Genomic DNA, 19,989 nt, shown 5'->3' with positions numbered 1-19,989 from the left:
TCTTCCATGCCATAGGTGTATTAATAAGTACATTAAGTCATATTTATAAATCTTGACTCTTGAGTCTTGATAAATTTATATTCAAAATTTAAAGGACCCTTTCCTATGCATGCATTGAAAATCAAGGTTTAATGACAAGAGAATCTTTAAAAAAAGCATAGATTTTGATAAACCCTTCAAAAAAAGACTAGGTATCAAGATTTATCATTTAAATAAAAGGACCAATAAAAATCCACTTCCTTTTTTTCTCATTTACAAAATACATTAGAAAACGATTTTTCGTGAACATTAAGTCACCCATCTACGAATAATCCAAAAATATCAATTTCCAAATGGGATAAAAATTTGAATAATATATTATATATACTCTATACATTTCAGAGCACCTTGATATGTATATCCTATCCTATCGTGATGAGAGGCGGTGGAAATGCAACGTGCCATATATTGCCAAAACATAAAAAGTCATCCACCTCCGCTTTTATAATTATGAGCAGACTTGCCGCCGTGCATATGTATTGGACGATATTCAGTAATGTATGGCTCCATGTGCGTAAATGACTCTGATCTCTCATCAGCGCCTAGACTCGTGTATATCGAGGAGTCGTGTACTGATTTTGCGTGGTTTGGGATATATCCCAGGTTGAACTTCCCAAATGGCCATTAGTGATATATATATATATATATATATATATAATCATTTTCATGTATATATTGGACGATATTCAATGTGCGTGCGTGACTCTGATCTCTGATCAGCGCCTAGACTCGTGTATGTCGAGGAGTCGTTTTCTGGTTTTGCGTAGGCTGGGTCGGAGGAGTCGTTTTCTGATTTTGCGTGGGCTGGGTCGGATATATCCGAGGCTGAACTTGTGAAATCACTTTGAAAAAGAGAGCCCACACATTGCCGAGATCCGTTATAAAAGCAAGGGTATTCCTTTCGATGTTCGATGTATTCGTACATTACCTACATTGCCTTGTTGTCGTTCTTGTAACCTCACCTGCTCCCAATGGCTGCCTTCAGCATTGCTCATGCAGCTAACGTCGGCCAGCTCGTCCTGCTTGTGATCCTCTGCGGCCTCGCCGCAGGCGCGTATGCCGTGAGTCTAATTCCTTCTGCTAGTTAAAAGCACTGTGAACACCTAATTAGCTTGGCTGCTTGACACTCTACCACCAAGATTGTGCACTGTAGCAGCACTGCTACTTCTATTAATATCATTATGATTGCTTCGAGCTTAAAACTACGAACAAGTCGTGTAACATGTCTAATGTGCATTTATAGTCTTCGTTAGCGGAGTTTGCTGACTGGAAGACAAAGCATGTACAGGCAGAATTTGATAGCTTATAATCATCTTGAAGCATAGTTGGTTACTGGGAACGTCAGGCAAATTTTTTATTGACTCCTTTCGGTCTTTTACAGTCATGTGACTACGCTGCATCCTGCTCCAATGAAGGCGTGTCAGGGACCATACTCAGCGCCATTTGTGTAGCCGTGAATGGGAACGATGTGAGCACATCAATCGATCTGAACGCTAAAATAAGCAATAATAATGGCCAACTTGTATGCCCTGGCGCCGACTTTGCAGCAAGTTGCTCCAATATAGGCCTAAACGGCGAAAACACTCTGACCGCCAACTGCAGATCCACCAGCGGTAGCCTCATCCAAACAAGCCTGGACCTCAACAACTGCATTTCCAACAATAACGGAAACCTCCAATTTTGTGTTTAAATTGCATTACAACGACGGTACATATGGATGCATGTATCGGTGACGCATGTGTCTACTTGGCATGCCTGCCAATATCATCTGGTGAGTTGCGATGCTGTAACTACTGTAACATGGTGAGCATGATCTCATGCGTGCATGTTTTTTGAGGAGAAGGATGCCATGATATTTGTAAACATTGCCTCCGATCATCGGTAATTAAATAAGCTCTGATCATGCTTGGAAAATTGTTTGTCATGAGTTATTGAGTGAAGAGTTCTCATTGTCGACAACACGAGACAGTAGCCAGAAAAGGCGTTGCATCTTTTACTTCGTTTCTATGCTACTTATGAAAGGATTAAGTGTTTAGAATGATCAGACTTGTCTGAACATTCTATTAACATGCCAGGATGACAGTTCCATATATATTATCATTAACAAGGTCACCCAAGTTTGTAGAAAGTTACATATAACTAAGCGTTCTCCCTTGTTTTGCCCATTCAATATATACTACATAAGCAATGTTGTGCACTATCGTACAACCATGGAGTAAGATCTAGTACAAGGCTTACAATAGATTATGCAAGGTCTGATGTAGATCTACAATTTGACAATTTCCATAGCAGCTCACTATCCTTCATTCAATTTATCATGATTCTTAGCTCAGCTTAAATAGATGGTATGTGTTAATATCTATTTGTCTACGTAAATGGAATTTTCTTTGCTAGCCATTCTTCTTTAGGATTTCACATTACAGCTATTGTGGATAAAAGGCTCTTCATCATCTTATTATCACCTACATGTTTTGAATTAATTTTATAGGTTCCACACGCTAGTTGTGTGTCTACACGAGGTAGGCTTTGAAACTACTACTTGGAGAATCATGCATGTCTTTCTTTTTCTTTGATTGTATTGATTGTGATGTATATTCCTCGAGAATAATGAGAATCAAGGGACTACCCTAAAAAGTGAGGGTACTCCCTTGAATCAGTGATTAAGCTTTGATCTATAAGTTTACACATGCCTGGGTTAAGTGCACAACAAATGAGACATGTGAGTGTATTGATCAGTTCTCTCTCTCTCTCTCTCTCTATATATATATATATATATATATATATTACACATGCACAAGTCAACCTTTGATCTATAAGTTTTAGCCATGGCTAGGTTAAGTGCACAATAGATGCAACATGTGCATGTATCAATCACTTCTCTGATAATTATGTCATATATACATCCAATCATCATGCCCTATCCAATCACATTTGTATAGGGCATGATTGGATGTATATAGGGCATGAAATCACATATATATAACTAGCTTTGAATGATTGAATGTATATTTGTAATACTCAGAAAGAAGTAAAGTTGGTAATGTATATCATGTCCTATACATGTATGCCTATATATGTATATCATGTCGTATATACATGTATATCATGTCCTTATGATCCAGGTGTAATTATGTCGTATATACATCGAATCATGCCCTATCCAATCACATTTGTATAGGGCATGATTGGATGTATATAGGGCATAAAATCACACATATATAGTTAGCTTTGAATGATTGGATGTATATTTGTAATACTCGGAAAGAAGTAAAGTTGGTAATGTATTCAAACAAATACTAGCTGTTAAGAGGTTTGGTCATATTTAGGGACTTTATGAGAAATAAAAAATATGTGCATTTAATTTCGCATCTATGGGCGTGTTTATAAATGCGGATATATAGACGCGTTCTATATACTAGCGTAAATAGACGCATTGATACATACGCCCGCTTTTTCGCATGTATAGTGCGCATCTATAGGGCCTTTCTCTTGTAGTGCTTCTTGGCTCTAGCTCCTTGCAAGTGTTCTTGGTAGCTTGTTTTGGGTAATTCTTATGTGATCTCCATCATTGTTTAGTTAGTTTTTATTTTTTGTCATTAAGCTTGTTTATGCTTTGCATAGCCTTCTTACTAAGTGCATAGCCTTATGACAGTGTGAGGGCATGCTCCCTCTTGTTTTAGGGGAGAAGCGTGCTAACCCATGAAGATAGTAGACTAGTCCCCTCTAAACCCAACCAATCATGAACAAATCCCTTGCAAAAAAAAGTGTATTTCACCATTTGTGAAAGATCCTCCTTAAAGGGTATTCCACCCATGGAAAACATGAATATCAATAACCATATCTTGAAATACTAAACATTGGGGCAAGGACTGATTTCTGACATTGATTGTTTATTTGGCTCAATGATTTGGCCCCCTTTAAGGAGGATGCATTTTTGTTAACAAAAACCCTAAACTATCATAACATATCCCTTGAAAGGGAATCAAATGTTAGAAGAGCCCACGGAAACACAAGGAACTAATAGGGTACCTTTACATCTAATTAAATGCTTGTACTCCTTGATGTCATAGGAAATGGATTGATTAACCCAAATCATGTCAATTTCTAAGGACATATTGCTCACTTCACCTACGATCAAGTTTGATTCAAGCTAAGTCTTTTGGGATATCAAGGTATCCCTTTAGAAAATGTGAGAAAAATCAGAGACATAAGGCAGATAGGCTAGTTTCTCAAGGAATATGTGTTCTGAGGTAAGAAATAAGAACTTATGGATAATGTGAGTGATGAATGTAAAAGTTTGATTTTTGCAACATGGAATGCCGCACGTTTTAGTACATTTAACATTTTTCTTTGGAGGCTAGTTGTGTTGAAGTATCCCATTAAGATAAACTTAGTAAGTGTATACATCTTTTATAACATTATACATTGTGCAAAAGAGAATTCGAATTGGTTTCTATTGTATATAGGTATCAAGCTAGGTCAAATGATGGTAAATGTTAAATCATTGATCAATAGAATTTACGAATAAAATTTTTGCAAAAGGTCATAAAAAGGTCAGAGATGTAATGTTATATTAAGTGCCTATGAAATGAACTAAAGAGGTTCATGTAATTAGCATAAAACTAAGCGACTACTTGCTTTAAAGCCTAATTTATATGGTAACCATTCCCCATGGATAGTGCTAGAAAAAAAAGTAATAAAAATGTACTATCTTGATATGGTCATCTATAGTTCTCTAGTATAAGATGTGGGAAATAGAGTTCCCTAGTTGTGTGGCATATAATTCCCTACCATGATATGTGGGAAATAGAATTCCCTAGCTATATAAACTATAATTTCCTAGTATAAGATGTGGGGAATGGAATTCCCTAGTTGTATATAGGGAATTTATGTAAGCACGCCTAAGATTTCCTACTATGAGATGTGGGAAATGTGATTCCCTAGTTATATGTAGGGAATGCATTTAGATGTACCTAGGAAATACTAGAGAATTTCTTACATTTCATGGGTTTTCCTACATAGGAAATCTTCAAAAGCTCCTTGTGATTGAGTATATGCTAATATTGCCTCATACAAATTACACACTTTTTTTACAACAAATTGTTGATTAAGCCATCTTACCTTGTGAATACGACTTGAATGTAAAATTGTGCAATTGGACTCTTCTTATAAATTCTCTAATGCTTTAGTTCTACAATCACTTTTTAAGAAAATAGAAGCAATTGAATCCATGCATAAATCAATGCTTTGTGCAATTTCAAAAAATTTTACTATATTAATCTTGTCCTATGGGCAATGCAATGAATATTCGTCATGAATGTATTAACCATTTCAACCTAGTAGATAATTTGGTATGATAATCTATCATTGCAAAGGCACCATCATAGCCAAAACAAACCATTTTTGAAATATATAGCCTACATTTCAACATAAAATCAATGCATGTATCATACAAAAAACATGGAGTGCCATTATCTACTTCTATTAATCCTAGAAACATGGTGGCTGGTGCACAGATCGGATGTTGTATGCTCGCGTAGTGAATGCCGGAAGGTCCCCAAGAACAAAAGAACTCTACTTTTTGCACAAAACTCAAGGTAAAAAGCATGCACGACATGAACAAGAGACCAATTGGGTGCAATCTCCCCCCATGCCTTGTGTGAGCGCTCCACAAAGCATATATTTTATGTATTAATCATCTTCAAGCTAAAATAATAGCCCCAATTACAAAATAGCAAGCTTTGGGCTTTTGAGTTTGCTTTAGCACAAAATAGAAATAAAGCTAATGGGCGGTGCCCAAAGAGTCAGGCGTACCCAATGCAATGTCCAAGTACAAATAACATAATTGTGCGCCCATGCGCATACAAAATAATAAATAAATATCCAACGCCTTAATAAATAGGCGCGACAAAATATAGGCGCCATGCCTAAGGTATGCGCCCATCAAAATATAAGTGATAACTCGAATACACGCTATCCTCCAATGCTTTCCTCCGACACTGCTGCTATCTCTACACATCAATTGAAGCATTCACAATCGTTAGTAAAATAATACAATTAAACCGACAAAAGTGAATACCTAGCAGTCTTCAGCTACATAAATAAATCAACTGGTTAGAAATCAATCCTAACCTGAATTTATCACGAGTGCGCACTCTAAACTCATAAACATTTATTAATTTAATATGTATTTTGCGGAATCACCCGCTATGGAATTACCCATGTACACACTAAATTAATAAAACGCCCGAAAAGGATAGGCGTCTCCATCAACTTCTCGCACAGAGAATCCACTTTGTGTATGAGCCCCGGTCAACAGAGTTTACGGAATCCATCGTAAAACCTCACGGAATCCACTATGGCACGGAATCCACCGTGAAATATGCCTCTTGGCATCATACCCCCGGGGTGGGATAGCAATTGTCCTCAATTGCTATTAGCTCAATGTGGAGCTAACAGATTGGGGAAAGCATTTAAGTCTTTAGCATACATCCATTGGGCCTCTTCAATAGGATGGTTTTTAAACTTGACCAAATATCTAGAATATCTACAGCCAGTTCTAGTGGTCATAAAGTCAGTATCTATGATAGCTTCAGGCTCAAGGATTTCAGTCTCTTCATCTAACAAAGGTGTGTTTTCATAAATAGGGTGTACATGTAATTGTCCTCTAAAGGATCGTAATAAACTAATGTGAAAGATGTTGTGAATTTTCCACTGTGGTGGTAGTTCTAACTTGAATGCATTGTCATTAATTTTGTGAATGATCTTAATTGGTCCATAGAATCTAAGTGCTAATTTCACAACTGGGTGTTTATCTACACTTTGTAATTTATGTTTTTCTATTCTTAACCAAACATAGTCGTCAACTTTGAAATTCATGGTCTGTCTTTTCTTATTGGCTTGTTTTGTATATGATTGCTGGGCTTTGGCAATCATGTCTTTAACCTCATCAAAAATAGTAGCGTGCATGTTAGCAATATCATCAGCACTCTGAATTCTATTTGATAAAGATGCAATAGGTATAGACAATCTATAACCATAAATCACTTCAAATGGTGCTTTCTTTGTAGCTGTGTGTGGTGTATTGTTATATGCAAACTGTAGTAAATGCAAATGTGTGTCCCATGTCTGTGGTTTAGAAATAGTGTAAGCACATAAAAGATCTAAAATAGTACTGTTAGTGGCTTTTGTTTGTCCATTAGTTTTTGGAAGAAATACAGATGAGAAATCAATCTTTGTCCTAGATTAGCAAACAAAGTAATCCAAAAGTTATTACAAAATCTAGAATCACGGTCAGAAATAATAACTTTTGGTAATCCATGATTAGTGAAAACACTTTTCAAAAACATTTGTGCTGTCTGAGATACTGTTAAAGTTTTCTTACATGGAATGAAATATGCTTGTTTACTAAACCTTTCTACTACAGTCCAAATCATATCATGGTTAGCTTTAGTATTAGGTAAACCAGTAATAAAATCCATAGAAATTTGTTCCCATGGTCTCGATGGAATAGATAAAGGCATAAGTAATCCATACTGTTTACCATGATGTCTCTTAAATCATTGACAAATCAAACATTCAAAAACAAAGTTAGATACATCAGTGTCCATATGTGGCCAATAAAAATCTTCAGTTAATGTACGTAAAGTAGATATGATACCTCTATGACCTTGATATGGAGGACAATGAATCTCATTTAAAACAAAAGATCTGAATGAAACTGTAACACATAATCTCTTTTCATAAAACATGAATCCATCATTATAAGACAATGAATCAATAGGAATCCAGTTATTTCTAACTAATTTATTCCAATCAGCATAAAAAGTAATATCCTGATGATAAATATCTTTCATAAGAGTTAAAGAATCAAATGATATAACAGAAATATTATGAATAGTAGGTCTTCTACTTAATGCATCGGCCACTACATTTTCTTTACCTGGTTGATATTGAATGATGGGATGAAAACTCTAAATACAGGCTACCCATTTGATATGTCGGTCAGATATTTGGGGTTGGCTAAGTAAATGTCTAATACTTTGTTGATCAGCCTTAATCATAAATTCAGAATCTATTAAATAGTGTTTCCATTGTCTTAAAGCTTGTACTGCATCTAATAATTCTTTATCATATGTGGAATATTTAAGTTCGGAGGGTTTCAGTTTACAACTAGAATAGGCTATGGGATGATTGTCTTGCATAAGTACGGCTCCTATTCCAAATCTGCTAGCACCAGTGACTAGTAAAAAGAATGGTCTATTAAAATCAGGTAGTTGTAAAACAAGAGCATGGGTTAATGTATGTTTCAGTAAGTCAAAAGATTTCTGTTGATTATCAAACCAATGATAAACAATACATTTTTTCAAAAGTTTAGTCAAAGGCAAAGCAAGTAATGAAAAATTACGCACAAACTTCCTATAGAAACTAGCAAGACCTAGGAAAGATCATAACTCATGCACATTTTTAGGTATAGGCCAGTTTAATATTGCTTCTATTTTCTTAGGGTCAACCTTAATACCTTGTGATGACACAATATGACCTAGATATTCAATTTCTGTTTAAAAGAACTCACTCTTTTCTAGATTAGCATACAATTGATTATCTTTCAATAACTTGAAAACCAAGGACATATGTTTATAACATTCTTTCTCATTTTTACTGAATACCAAGATATCATCAAAGAATATTATAACACAATGCTAATATTTCAAAAATATACGATTCATCATTCTACTAAATGTAGCAGGTGCATTAGTCAATCCAAAAGACATCACTAAAAATTTATAATGACCAAATTGTGTTCTAAATGCAGTCTTGAATATGTCAAACTTATCTAATCTTACCTGATGATAACCAGATTTAAGGTCTATTTTACTAAATATGGCAGAACCTTGCAGTTTATCCATAAGGTCATCGACTCTAGGAATTGGATATCTATTCTTTACAGTGATCTTATTTAAAGCACGATAGTCAATGCATATACGATAAGTATTATTATTCTTCTTTACCAACAGAACAAGTGCACCAAATGGAGAACTACTAGGTCTAATCAATCCTCTATTTAGTAATTCCTGAACTTGATTTTGAATTTCTTTTTGCTCTATCTGGTTATGCCTATATGGTGCTTTACAAGGTGGTTGTGTACCAAAAATCAAATCTATTTTGTAGTCTTCTGGACATGAAGGAGGTAAACCAGGAGGTAGATCTTTTGCAAAACAGTCTTTAAAATGTGCAAGAAAATTCTTTATGCCTAGGATGCATATGTTTTTCTTTAACTTGCAGTTCATTCACCCAAATGAGATAAAATGTGTAGAAATTCAAAGATATATATTGAAAAAATACAATGTATACACACCTCATAAGCTCTCCCATCTTGTCAATGATATCACATACATCTTTGGATACACAATGGGATATGCTAGTAGGAAGTACGAACTGAATGTAAACAATATTCATAGATCAAATGATTAGTTGAGAAAAAAGTCATCATTTCCCAAAGTTTACACATAGTTACTCCACTAATTACTATATTCATGGTTAGAGATACCCTTACTTGAATCATTTTGTGCCAATCGTGGGACTTCAAACCAGATAGTTGCTCCACACCTCTTTTCTTTTTCTTTATGAAGGCTCCCTTGAGACATCTCATACATCCTATGGGTGTTCGAAAGCTATATATTTGTTCCTTCACTATTTTCTCCTCGCTCTTTGAAAACATCCAAGGTGAATGGGGTAGCTCAATCTTTCCTTTGGGTCCAATGCGTGGCCAGACTCGTCTCATGCGACCAATGTTACGTAAATCCTTCCTTAAATTAACTGAATCACGAGCCCCTATCAAGTGATCCCATAATGTAGATACAACATTTTTGAATATGTGCATGGGGTCCAACAGTTGATTGATCTTGAGTTCAGTCCAGTACGGAAGACGAAAAAATATAGAGAATCTAACAACAAACAATATGTTATGTAAACAATTCATCATGCTAAATACTTTAAAGTCAATCGAGAGAAATGCACTTCTTACCGACTCATGCCGAGTGGAGGGTGGCTATCGGCATTAATCCATCTCTCCTTCCAATCTCGAATGGTTAGAGATTGTGGAGTCATTCCATTAGTAGGGAGAACATATTTGGGATGGTCAATAGGAAGAAATCGATGATGATTGTCGTAGATAACCTTCTTTAAATGTGCCGGCCTAGAGGAAACTAGAGAGGGACCGCAAATAGGACATGCATGATATCTTGATGTGGTTAAACCTGAAAAAACAAGTGAATTAATAAAATGCAATTGATTCAAGTCTTGAATTTAAAATATAGAGTTATATACATGTACCTGAACACTCTCCGTATCTTGGAAAGTCATGCATGGTCCAGAACAACATGGCCTTCAATGTGAAATCTCTAGAGGATGCAGATGCACTTGTATCTTGCACCTCAATACCTTCCCATAACATTTCTACCTCTTCAATCAAAGGCTATAAGTAAATGTTTATGTTTTTTACCTTGTGCTTTCTAGGAATCAGAAGGGACAACATTACATGTCCCTTTTTAATTGCCATGGATGGAGGAATATTATAGTTCACCAATACCACTGGCCATACGCTGTATGATGTGCTTTTGATGCCAAATGGATTGATTCCATCTGTACCTAAACCAAATCTCAAATTTCTTGGCTCTTCTTTGAAAACGGGCCACAAATTATCTATATGTTTCCATGCCGATGTGTCTGCAGGGATCCTCCATTTTCCATCACTTGAACGATGACTAGCATGCCATGACATGAGCTTTCCAATAGACTTACACTTGAACATAAGTTTTATACGTGAAACAATCGGAAAATGTCGCAAAACCTTACGAGGCATATCCATTGACTTCATCTCCACTTCGTATCTTGATTCACCACAAACAGGACACTCTCATGCATATATTTTTAAAAGTGAGTTAAAAAACCACCAACATATATTTCTGTCTGATTTCAAAATAGAACAATTAATATTATGATTCATAAGCCAAACTGAATTGATACCTACTTCAATAATGCATCCAAACTAACATGACTCCATCCATAAATTGTTTGCAAGTTAAGTATCTCAAGGGACGCACGAAGAACGGAGTACGTATAACCTTCATACAATGGAGTAGATGATGCTACATATAGTGGATCATCTGGCTTCGTAGAGTGACCTTATCCCTGAACCGGTTGCAAAAATAGATGGTATACCATGTTGTCCAAAATCTCATCCTCTATGACCTGATGGGGCATTTCATGAGGGCTACTATCATGGTCGTCAGTCTCTACTCTTCTTGAAGACTCTGCCTCCTTGCGTCGATGTTTTGCAGCCTCTCGACGCCCGGGAGGGAGTATCTGAGGATGTGGCACCGCATCCTGCTCAACCACAAAAGGGAGTTTCATATATGTTGATATATAATTCCCGTAACATACACTAGCAATCTTAGTGGTAAAAAAAAAACAATGAATACCGGTGATTCTTCTCGGTTCCATTCTCCATACAAGCTGAGGTGTGACATTGCAATTTGACGTGCTCGAAAAATACACCCTCGACAACGATCACACATGCATTTATTTTTTCGTCGTAGCCATGCATCTCGATTATGAAGACGCAATATTTCATTCTCACTTGAGGATGTGCTCATTGACTCATCTGCATGCACCGCACTAGGTGACGACGACGACATGATTAAACCTAATTCATGACAACATCAAAATATTTGTCATTTATATATTTACATAAAAACACAAAAATCATCATTCTAAGATCTCAATTTTAAATACACAAAAATCATCATAAATACATTAAAACTTATGATAAGAATTCACTATCAAAACTTATCTTAAAAACAAAAAATTATGATAAAGCCTAAATGCGCGTTTAGATCCGCGTTTACGTACGCGTCTATATTAGCTCTATTTCCGCGTCTATGTTCGCGTCTATACTCGCGTTTACATGAACAATAGATGCGCATATACACGCAAAAATAGACGCACATATCAAAATTCAAACCATACTTAAATCATTTCTTTTCGAACTGCGCCTTTCCTTTCCTACGTTTTTTGCGGTTCTGAAGCTTGAGTTTAGCCGGCATGCAGTCTCTTCATGCCTCACCTCCTCATGACTCACCTCTTCTTTCATTTTAAACACACAAAAAGGGAAAAAGGAAAGCCAAGGAGAGGAAGAAAGAGAGAACAAGAGAGAGGAGAACAAGAAGAAGCAGCAAGCAAGCAAGCAAGCATCAAGGGAGGGTAACTTACCAAGAAGAGGAAGAAGGAGAAGGAAGAAGCGTCACCACCCACTACACCAAACACCCAAGGTGAGTCTCTCTCTCTCTCTCTCTCTCTCTCTCTTTGTTTCTCTATTTCTCTCTCTGTTTTGTCTATGTATTTAGGATTTCTGATTCCATTATGTATTGCATTTTGTAAATCATCAATGGCGGTCGTCAGGCTAAAATGAGTCGACTGAGCGCATCTGATAGCGCGTCTACATTGTCAAGATTGTGGGAGAGAAGGAAGGAGTCTCACTTGTAGCTTTCTTGCTTGCACAATGGGGGAATACACACAAGGGTGGAGGCTGAAAACAGTTTTCCTCTTCTTAGTTGTGTAAGCCAAAAAGAACTCTAGTACATAGAAATAGAAGAACCCTATATATGGGTCTCAAACCAAACTCAACTAACTAAGGTGGCATACTAACTGAGCCACAAACTAGAGTAGATAAGGATAGCTGTCATCTAGCTATTATTCATGGGCGGTGTACCAACCGCATCTGCAGATAAGTCGGTGACATAAATGCACAACGGTCACCCTGGAATATCACGAGTGGAGCTCGATATCTCAACACTCCCCCTCGAGCTCAATCCAAATTCCTGCACACCAAACAGGTCTCTGAACTTGTGTAGCTTCTCTAAGCCCAATGCCTTCGTAAATATGTCAGCTACCTTATCCTCTGTGCTGACATAAACTAGATCAATAAGACCTAGTAAAACCCTCTCCCGCACATAGTGATAATACACCTCAATGTGCTTTGTTCTAGCATGATAGACTGGGTTATTTGCCAAGTGTACATTGCTCATATTGTCACAATAAATGACAACTGGACCATCTGTAGGAGGCTGATGCATATCATAAAGTAGCTTATGCAACCAAGCTACCTCACATGCAGCCATTCCTGCGCCCCTGTACTCAGCCTCTGTGCTTGACAAGGCAACTGTAGGCTATTTCTTGCTGCTCCAAGTGACTGCAGCACTCCCAAAAGAGAACACATATCCACTGGTAGATCGTCTATTAGAAATACTACCAGCCCAATCAACATCAGTGTATCCATGCAACTGTATCTGAATCCCAGTCTCATAAAATAGTCCATACTGCAATGTGGACTTCACATACCTGAGTATGCGTCTAGCCGCATCCAAATGCGGTTTCCTTGGAGCCTGCATAAACTGACTTACCAATCCAACAGCATAGCTCAAATCTGGCATGGTAATAGTCATATAAATCAAACTTCCTACTATGCGTCTGTACATAGTAGGGTCTTCCAAAAGCTCACCTGCATCTGCGCTCAGCTTCACATTCTGCTCCAAAGGAACTAAAATAGGCTTACAGCCTGTCATCCCATATTTGGACAGCATGTCCAATCCATACTGCCTCTGCAAGAGCCATATCCCACTTGGTGATCTAATCACCTCAATGCCCAAGAAATAACGCAGCTCTCCCAAATCCTTCATCTCAAACTTATGCTTCAATAGCATTTTCACATGAAGGATATCTTCATCACTATCACCTGTCATAATCAAATCATCAATATAAATGACAAGTAGCATAATACCTTTCTCTGTTTTTCTCACATAAAGTGAGAAATCTACCTTGGAAATCTGAAAGCCAATAGTGACAAGATACCGTCCTATCTTGTCAGACCATGCTCTAGGTGCTTGCTTCAAGCCATACAAGGCTTTCTTCAACCTGCAAACAAACTGAGGATGAATAGCATGCACATAACCTGGTGGTTGCTCCATATATACCTCTTCTTGCAAATCACCATGTAAGAATGCATTCTTTACATCCATCCGATGTAAAGACCATCCCTTTGATGCAGCCATAGCAATGACTGCTCTTACGGTTGCCATCCTTGCAACCGGACTGAATGTTTCTTCATAATCAATGCCATATGTTTGTGCATACCCCTTGACTACTAATCTTGCCTTGTATATGTTCACAGAACCATCTGCATTGTGCTTCACCTTATAAACCCACTTATAACCAATTGCATTCTTATCTTTAGGTAAAGGTACAAATTCCCATGTAGCATTTGCTTCCAAGGCATCCATTTCTTCATCCATGGCTTTTTCCCATTTTTATTTTCCCATGGCTTATTCAAAAGAACTAGGTTCTGGTTCCTGTATCACCTTGACCATATATGCATAGTGAATGGCTGTAAATCCATCATATTTCAGCCTATCCATAGGATACCTAGCTCTGGTAGACCTGCGCAAAGTAGGCTCACTTTCATGTGCTCTCAAAACATCCTTGGTCTTCCTTACTCCAGGTGTAACAATAGAAGGAATACCCAATTCATTATCAATGCTCTGTTCTGAGCCACTGGATTCACCATCCAGATAAGAGTGACCTGCATTCACATCAAACATGGGTTGATCTACCTTCTCTTTTCCTTTTCATGATACCTGCATACCACTATCTGCATTGCTTAGAGAAGATTCTCCTGATCTCAATCTCCTTGTCCATGGTGAAGAATGTGAACCACTGCTAGAGGACACTCCAGGTCCACTAATATTTTGTGGCTGCTATTGTGAATTCTGTGCAGCATTACCATTTTGTGCATCTATATCATCAATCACATTTATTGATTTATACCAGCTACTCATCTCATCAAAAACAACATCTCTGCTCACTATAAACTTACGAGTAGAAGGGTTATAGCATCTATACCCTTTCTGCCTGCAGAGAGTAACCAATAAAGATGCACTTCTCAGCTTTTGGATCCAACTTGGATCTCAACTCATCTGGCACATGAACATAGGCAATGCAACAAAAAATCTTTAAATGAGAAATATGAGAAAATCTGGCACGTGAACATAGGCAATGCAACCAAAAATCTTCAAATGAGAAAATCAAGCTGAAAATCAGTCCATAGAAATATGTATATTGGATTTTTATCAAACAATTCAAGAAATTGTTGAGCAGGAAGACATTGGTTTACTCAACAAGGTTGAAACGCAAGTGGAGACAAAATACAAGATGGTGGATAAGAAAGTTAAACCTGTGGTAGTCCCATTGCCTCTTGAAAGTGAAGGGCTCGCTGATAGGGCAGCAAATCAACCAAGTCTTCGTGATCCTTTCAACATTGGTCACAAGTTCACATTTGAAAGTATACAAAAGCTCAAAATAGGTGAAAATTATTTCTTTTCGCCAGTTGAAAAACACTCTTTTATGTAAATGCTAATGAAACATAAAAAAGCTTTTGCATTTCAACTAAGTAAAATAGATTGTGTGGATCCAAATATTGTGGCTCCTATGGTCATTTTTACGGTCCCACATGTGCCTTGAAACCTCAAGCCCATTCCTATTCCAAGGGGGCATTTGCCCAAATTATTGGAACTTCTAAATGAGAAGATCAAAATGAAGATTTTAGAATCTTCTTCAGCATCTTACTCAAACCGATGGTTTAATGTGCCCGAGAAAAATGGATCTTTATGATTAATTCAAGATCTACAACCTATTAATCATGTCACAATCTGAAATGTTGGTTTGGGTCCAATTGCTGACGAATTTGTTGAAGCTTTTGCAAGTAGAGCAATTTATTCTATGGGCAATCTATATTCAGGATATGACCAATTTTAGCTTTCATTAGAAAGCCAAGACATTACCACAATGAAGACACCTCTTGGATTTGTCTGCATGTGCACTCTACCACAAGGTGCAACAAACTCTGTAGCCCATATAATGAATGCCATGCACAAAGTCTTAAGGGACTTTATTCCACAACTTACTCTTCTATTTCTTGATGATGTACCTATCAAGGGATGTGAAGTCAATGAAAAGAATGAGGAGCTTGACAAAGATGGTTCCACGACATTTGTAGTTAACCATATTCATGATTGTGATAGGATTTTGACAAGGCTAGAAGAGGTACATCTTACCCTTTCTAGAGATAAGGGAATTTTTGGAGTAGAAGAAGTCCTAGTGGTTGGTCATCTATGTGGTCCCTATGGATGCAAACCTTCGCCAATTAAGATAGATGCCATCAGCAGAATGTAAGAAAAATGCACTAATGCTTCAAAAGTAAGAAGATTTCTTAGTGCATGTGTATTCTATCTCATATGGATACCACATTTTGCTCATGTAGCCGAAAATCTTTGTCAATTATTAAGAAAAGACCAAAGATTCTCTTGGGGTAATGAGCATACAACCACTATGTGTAAATTAAAGAAGCTATTAATTTCAGCCCCCACTCTCAAATGGGCTGATTATTCAAATGGTCAACCCATCATCCTTACTGCGGATACAAGTCCCATTGGAATAGGATGGGCTGTTGGCCAAGAGGATCTTGAAGGAAACAGGTATGCAATTCATTTTGGAGCAAAAGTTCTCAATGAACGTCAAAAAAGGTATGCACAAGTAAAAAGGAAATTGTGGGGAGTTGTAACAGCATTAATGTGTGATCATGAATACTTTATAGGTGCTTCCATAGTGGTAGAAACTGATTGTCTTCCACTCTTGGGCATGATTGCCAACCGCTCTACACCCGACATTGCTATGCTAAGATGGATTACATATATTAAGTCTCTCAACCCCAAATTAAATCATATTTTAGGAAACGTAAATCCATTTGCTCACATGTGATCATGTGCAAGATATGACAATGAAGAAGAGTTGATGGAAGAGGATGAAGCTGAAGAATCTATACTTGTTGAATTTCATTCCATGGCTATGCTAAAAATACATTTTTTTTAGTTACTACATATACTGGTCCAAAGCTGAAGACAACAGAATGGTCAACTAGAAGCCAGCATGCTCATTGCATTGCTCAAGTTTTAGTTCATTTTCTTGAAGAAGATTATGAGGAAGATTGGCTGAATATTAGCTAATATTTGAGCACAATGATAAAGAAGGAGACTTGGAGTGATGAGGAGTTCAATCATATCAAGAGGAAAGCTTATGGTTTTTTTCTTAAAGAATGACATCTATGGAAGCGTGCAAAGAAGAAGAAAGGAGCACATGTCCGAGTTGTAGATAACAAAAGGTTACAACAATAGATAATGAAGGAATTTCATGAAAGCTTGTGGACAGGACATAGAGGCATATGGGGAACCTTTATTAAAGTCAAAGAAAAATATTGGTGGCAAAACATGTATCGGGACATAACACATTTTGTTGAAACATGTTATGTGTATCAGATGTATTCTATGGTCAAGCATCGAGATGGGTTACAACCTACTTATCCCTTGTCTACACATTATATATGGGTTATTAATCTTGTCACCATGCCTATAAGAATATGGGATATGAGATATTTAGTGCTTGCAAGAGAGGATCTAACCAATCAAGTTTAGGGCAAAGCCTTAACAACCAAATCCACTCAAGTTGTTTGTTGTTTTTTGCTTGAAGAAGCATTTTGTAGATATGTTTATGTCGGTAAAGTAACTGCACATAGAGGAGAGTTGGATGCTAATGACGCACGCAATTTCTTTGCTCAATTAGGTATTAAGTTGGCTTTAACATCACCCTACAACCTTGAAGGCAATGGGAAAAGTAAGAGAGGGCACTAACATATTCTCAAAGCTCTAGCAAAGTCTTGTAGAGAAAATATCAAAGAATGGCGTAAAATGCTACCTTTTGCATTATGGACTGACTGGACTATTCACAATATAGTGAGTGGCTATATGCCAGCAGAACTTATGCATCGACAACAACCAACTATGCCAATTGAAGAATCTATTCTCACATGGAGTCATCTATCTTGGGAGGAAGGCATTAGTAGAGAAGAGTTGCTGACTTTTTGCATATGGCAACTAGAAAGAAGGCCTGAAGATGTTCAAGCAACTATTAAGAAGCTAAAGACAGCAAGACTAAAGAACAAAAGAAGACTTGATAAGCGACATTGACTTTGGCCAAGAGCAATTCAAGAAAATGATTGGGTGCTTGTCTATGTCAACAGCCTAGACAATCAATACACTGATTCTAGGAAGATGGTAAAGCGTTGATTTGATCCATATGTGGTAAAGGTTGTTCATGACAATGCCACATATTCATCGATTGAATTGGATGGAACAAGCATGAAGATACCCATAGATAAAAAAATAATCAAGCTCTTCAAACGAAGAGAAAGTTCAACATATGAGCTAGAAGACTTGAATATAATTCAAGAGCATGAAGACATAGAGGAAGAGGAAGAGGCAGAAGATGTAGACATTGACATGGCAGAAGATACTTCTTCTGACACTTCAAATTCGTAAGACTTTGGCACATGCCAAAGGATGTGCAGGTTAGGAGGGGGTGGATGTCATGCGCTACACGCACATCATGTAAAAAAATCTAGAGTGTGGCTTCCTTTTAGATTGCCAATGCCACTTTAGACATTAGTACTAGTATCCATGGTTCAAAATATTAGATTTTTTTGGATAAGTTTTTAGCCAATTTTTGATATTCTAGATATTATCTCTTGTAAAAATCCATAAAACTATAGATAAATTCTAGATTAGGATAACATGCAAAAGAAAGCATGTAGCTTTTAGCCAATTTGAGAGGATTTTATGTAAAAAGAGAGATTGACGAAATCGCGCGATGCGCGATCGTTGTTTTCAGGCTGTGAACAACACTCCAAAGTAGGAGATGAAGAATGAGTGATCCAGCAGAATTTTACCCAGGCATCTTGGTTTTGAATACCCCCTTTCGTAGCCAATGGGGGGATCAGATTGGCGATCTGAACAGCATAGAGGAAGGTATTATTTTATACATATTTTTTTCTATTACAGTTATATTTTCTTATAATGCTGAAAGAAATTGACAAGCTTCATCTCTACTAGTATTCTTGTATATTTTCTAATTCTTTTTTGGAGTATTCTTCTACATCTTTAATCTCTTCGAATCCCTTCTCTTCCGTCTACTCCTCTCCCTAAATCTACCTTCACCTTGCTATCTCTTATCTTCAAGAACTTGGCTTGAAACCTTCAACCCTTATCTTATCTCTACCATCTTCAGGGTAAAAGCTCTTGAACCCCCATACATTCTTCTCTTGCCAAACCCGTATGGTGACCTTCAACCCTACATGCTGCGACAATGTCGAGTCACTCAAGCTTCGAGTTGAGTGCTTTGCGTGCATCCAATCATCTGTGTGACATGTATGCATGTATGCATGTATGCACTCCATCATCTAGCATCTAGAAAACCTATTTGCTAAAGTGGGTACTAGAAACTCCTCATGCAAGGATACTACTATGTAGTCCTTGCTCCCATTGGGTATGTTCTTCCAATGGGCCAAGACATTGTGCCGAAAAACTTGTTGGCACAACTCTGTCATACAAGCCATGACCCTCCTCCCCTCATCATTCATAATCATGCCTCCTATCTTGTCATCTACAAGGTATCCATACCCCTTTAGGGCATGTATAAAATGTATCCTTTCGAGCCTACAACCACACTCCTTGGCATAACTAGGAGACCCCTATACATCTAGTGTACCCACGAGAGTGGCATCTCTTCGAGTAACACCCATAGGGGTACCACCTGTACGAATAGTTGAGCAAAAGTTGGAGTCACTAGAGTAGATGTCCCCACGGATAAGACATATCCTACAGGTGACACAACTCCACAAGAACAATGAGACAAAGACACTACATCGATGCCTCCACAACAACCATCTTAGCCACCCTCTCTCAAACCTGCACGAGAGCGAGGAATAGCACTTGTAATTGTTTCGAC

General features: G+C 37.4%; 1 protein-coding gene across 1 annotated transcript; it reads left to right on the top strand.

The window, feature by feature from the left end:
• The first annotated feature begins 935 nt into the window (after window positions 1-935).
• Window positions 936-1,966, top strand: LOC148027037 (cyanovirin-N homolog). The gene is made up of 2 exons (XM_087690562.1): window positions 936-1,100; window positions 1,421-1,966. Exons 1-2 carry the CDS (start codon window positions 1,011-1,013, stop codon window positions 1,727-1,729), a joined length of 399 nt encoding a protein of 132 aa, XP_087546688.1. The 5' UTR covers window positions 936-1,010; the 3' UTR covers window positions 1,730-1,966.
• The last annotated feature ends 18,023 nt before the right edge of the window (window positions 1,967-19,989 follow it).

This window comes from Lygodium microphyllum, chromosome 13 (assembly GCF_053477565.2).
Source record: "Lygodium microphyllum isolate KBCC chromosome 13, Lygodium_microphyllum_v1.1.10, whole genome shotgun sequence".
Taxonomy (NCBI): Eukaryota; Viridiplantae; Streptophyta; class Polypodiopsida; order Schizaeales; family Lygodiaceae; genus Lygodium; species Lygodium microphyllum.
This window is presented reverse-complemented; position numbering and strand designations above follow the sequence as displayed.

Coding starts and splice junctions, on each gene's coding strand:
- LOC148027037 (XM_087690562.1), top strand. CDS start 1,011: ATGGCTGCCTTCAGCATTGCTCATGCAGCTAACGTCGGCCAGCTCGTC. Junction 1,101..1,420: donor TCGCCGCAGGCGCGTATGCC/GTGAGTCTAATT, acceptor GGTCTTTTACAG/TCATGTGACTACGCTGCATC.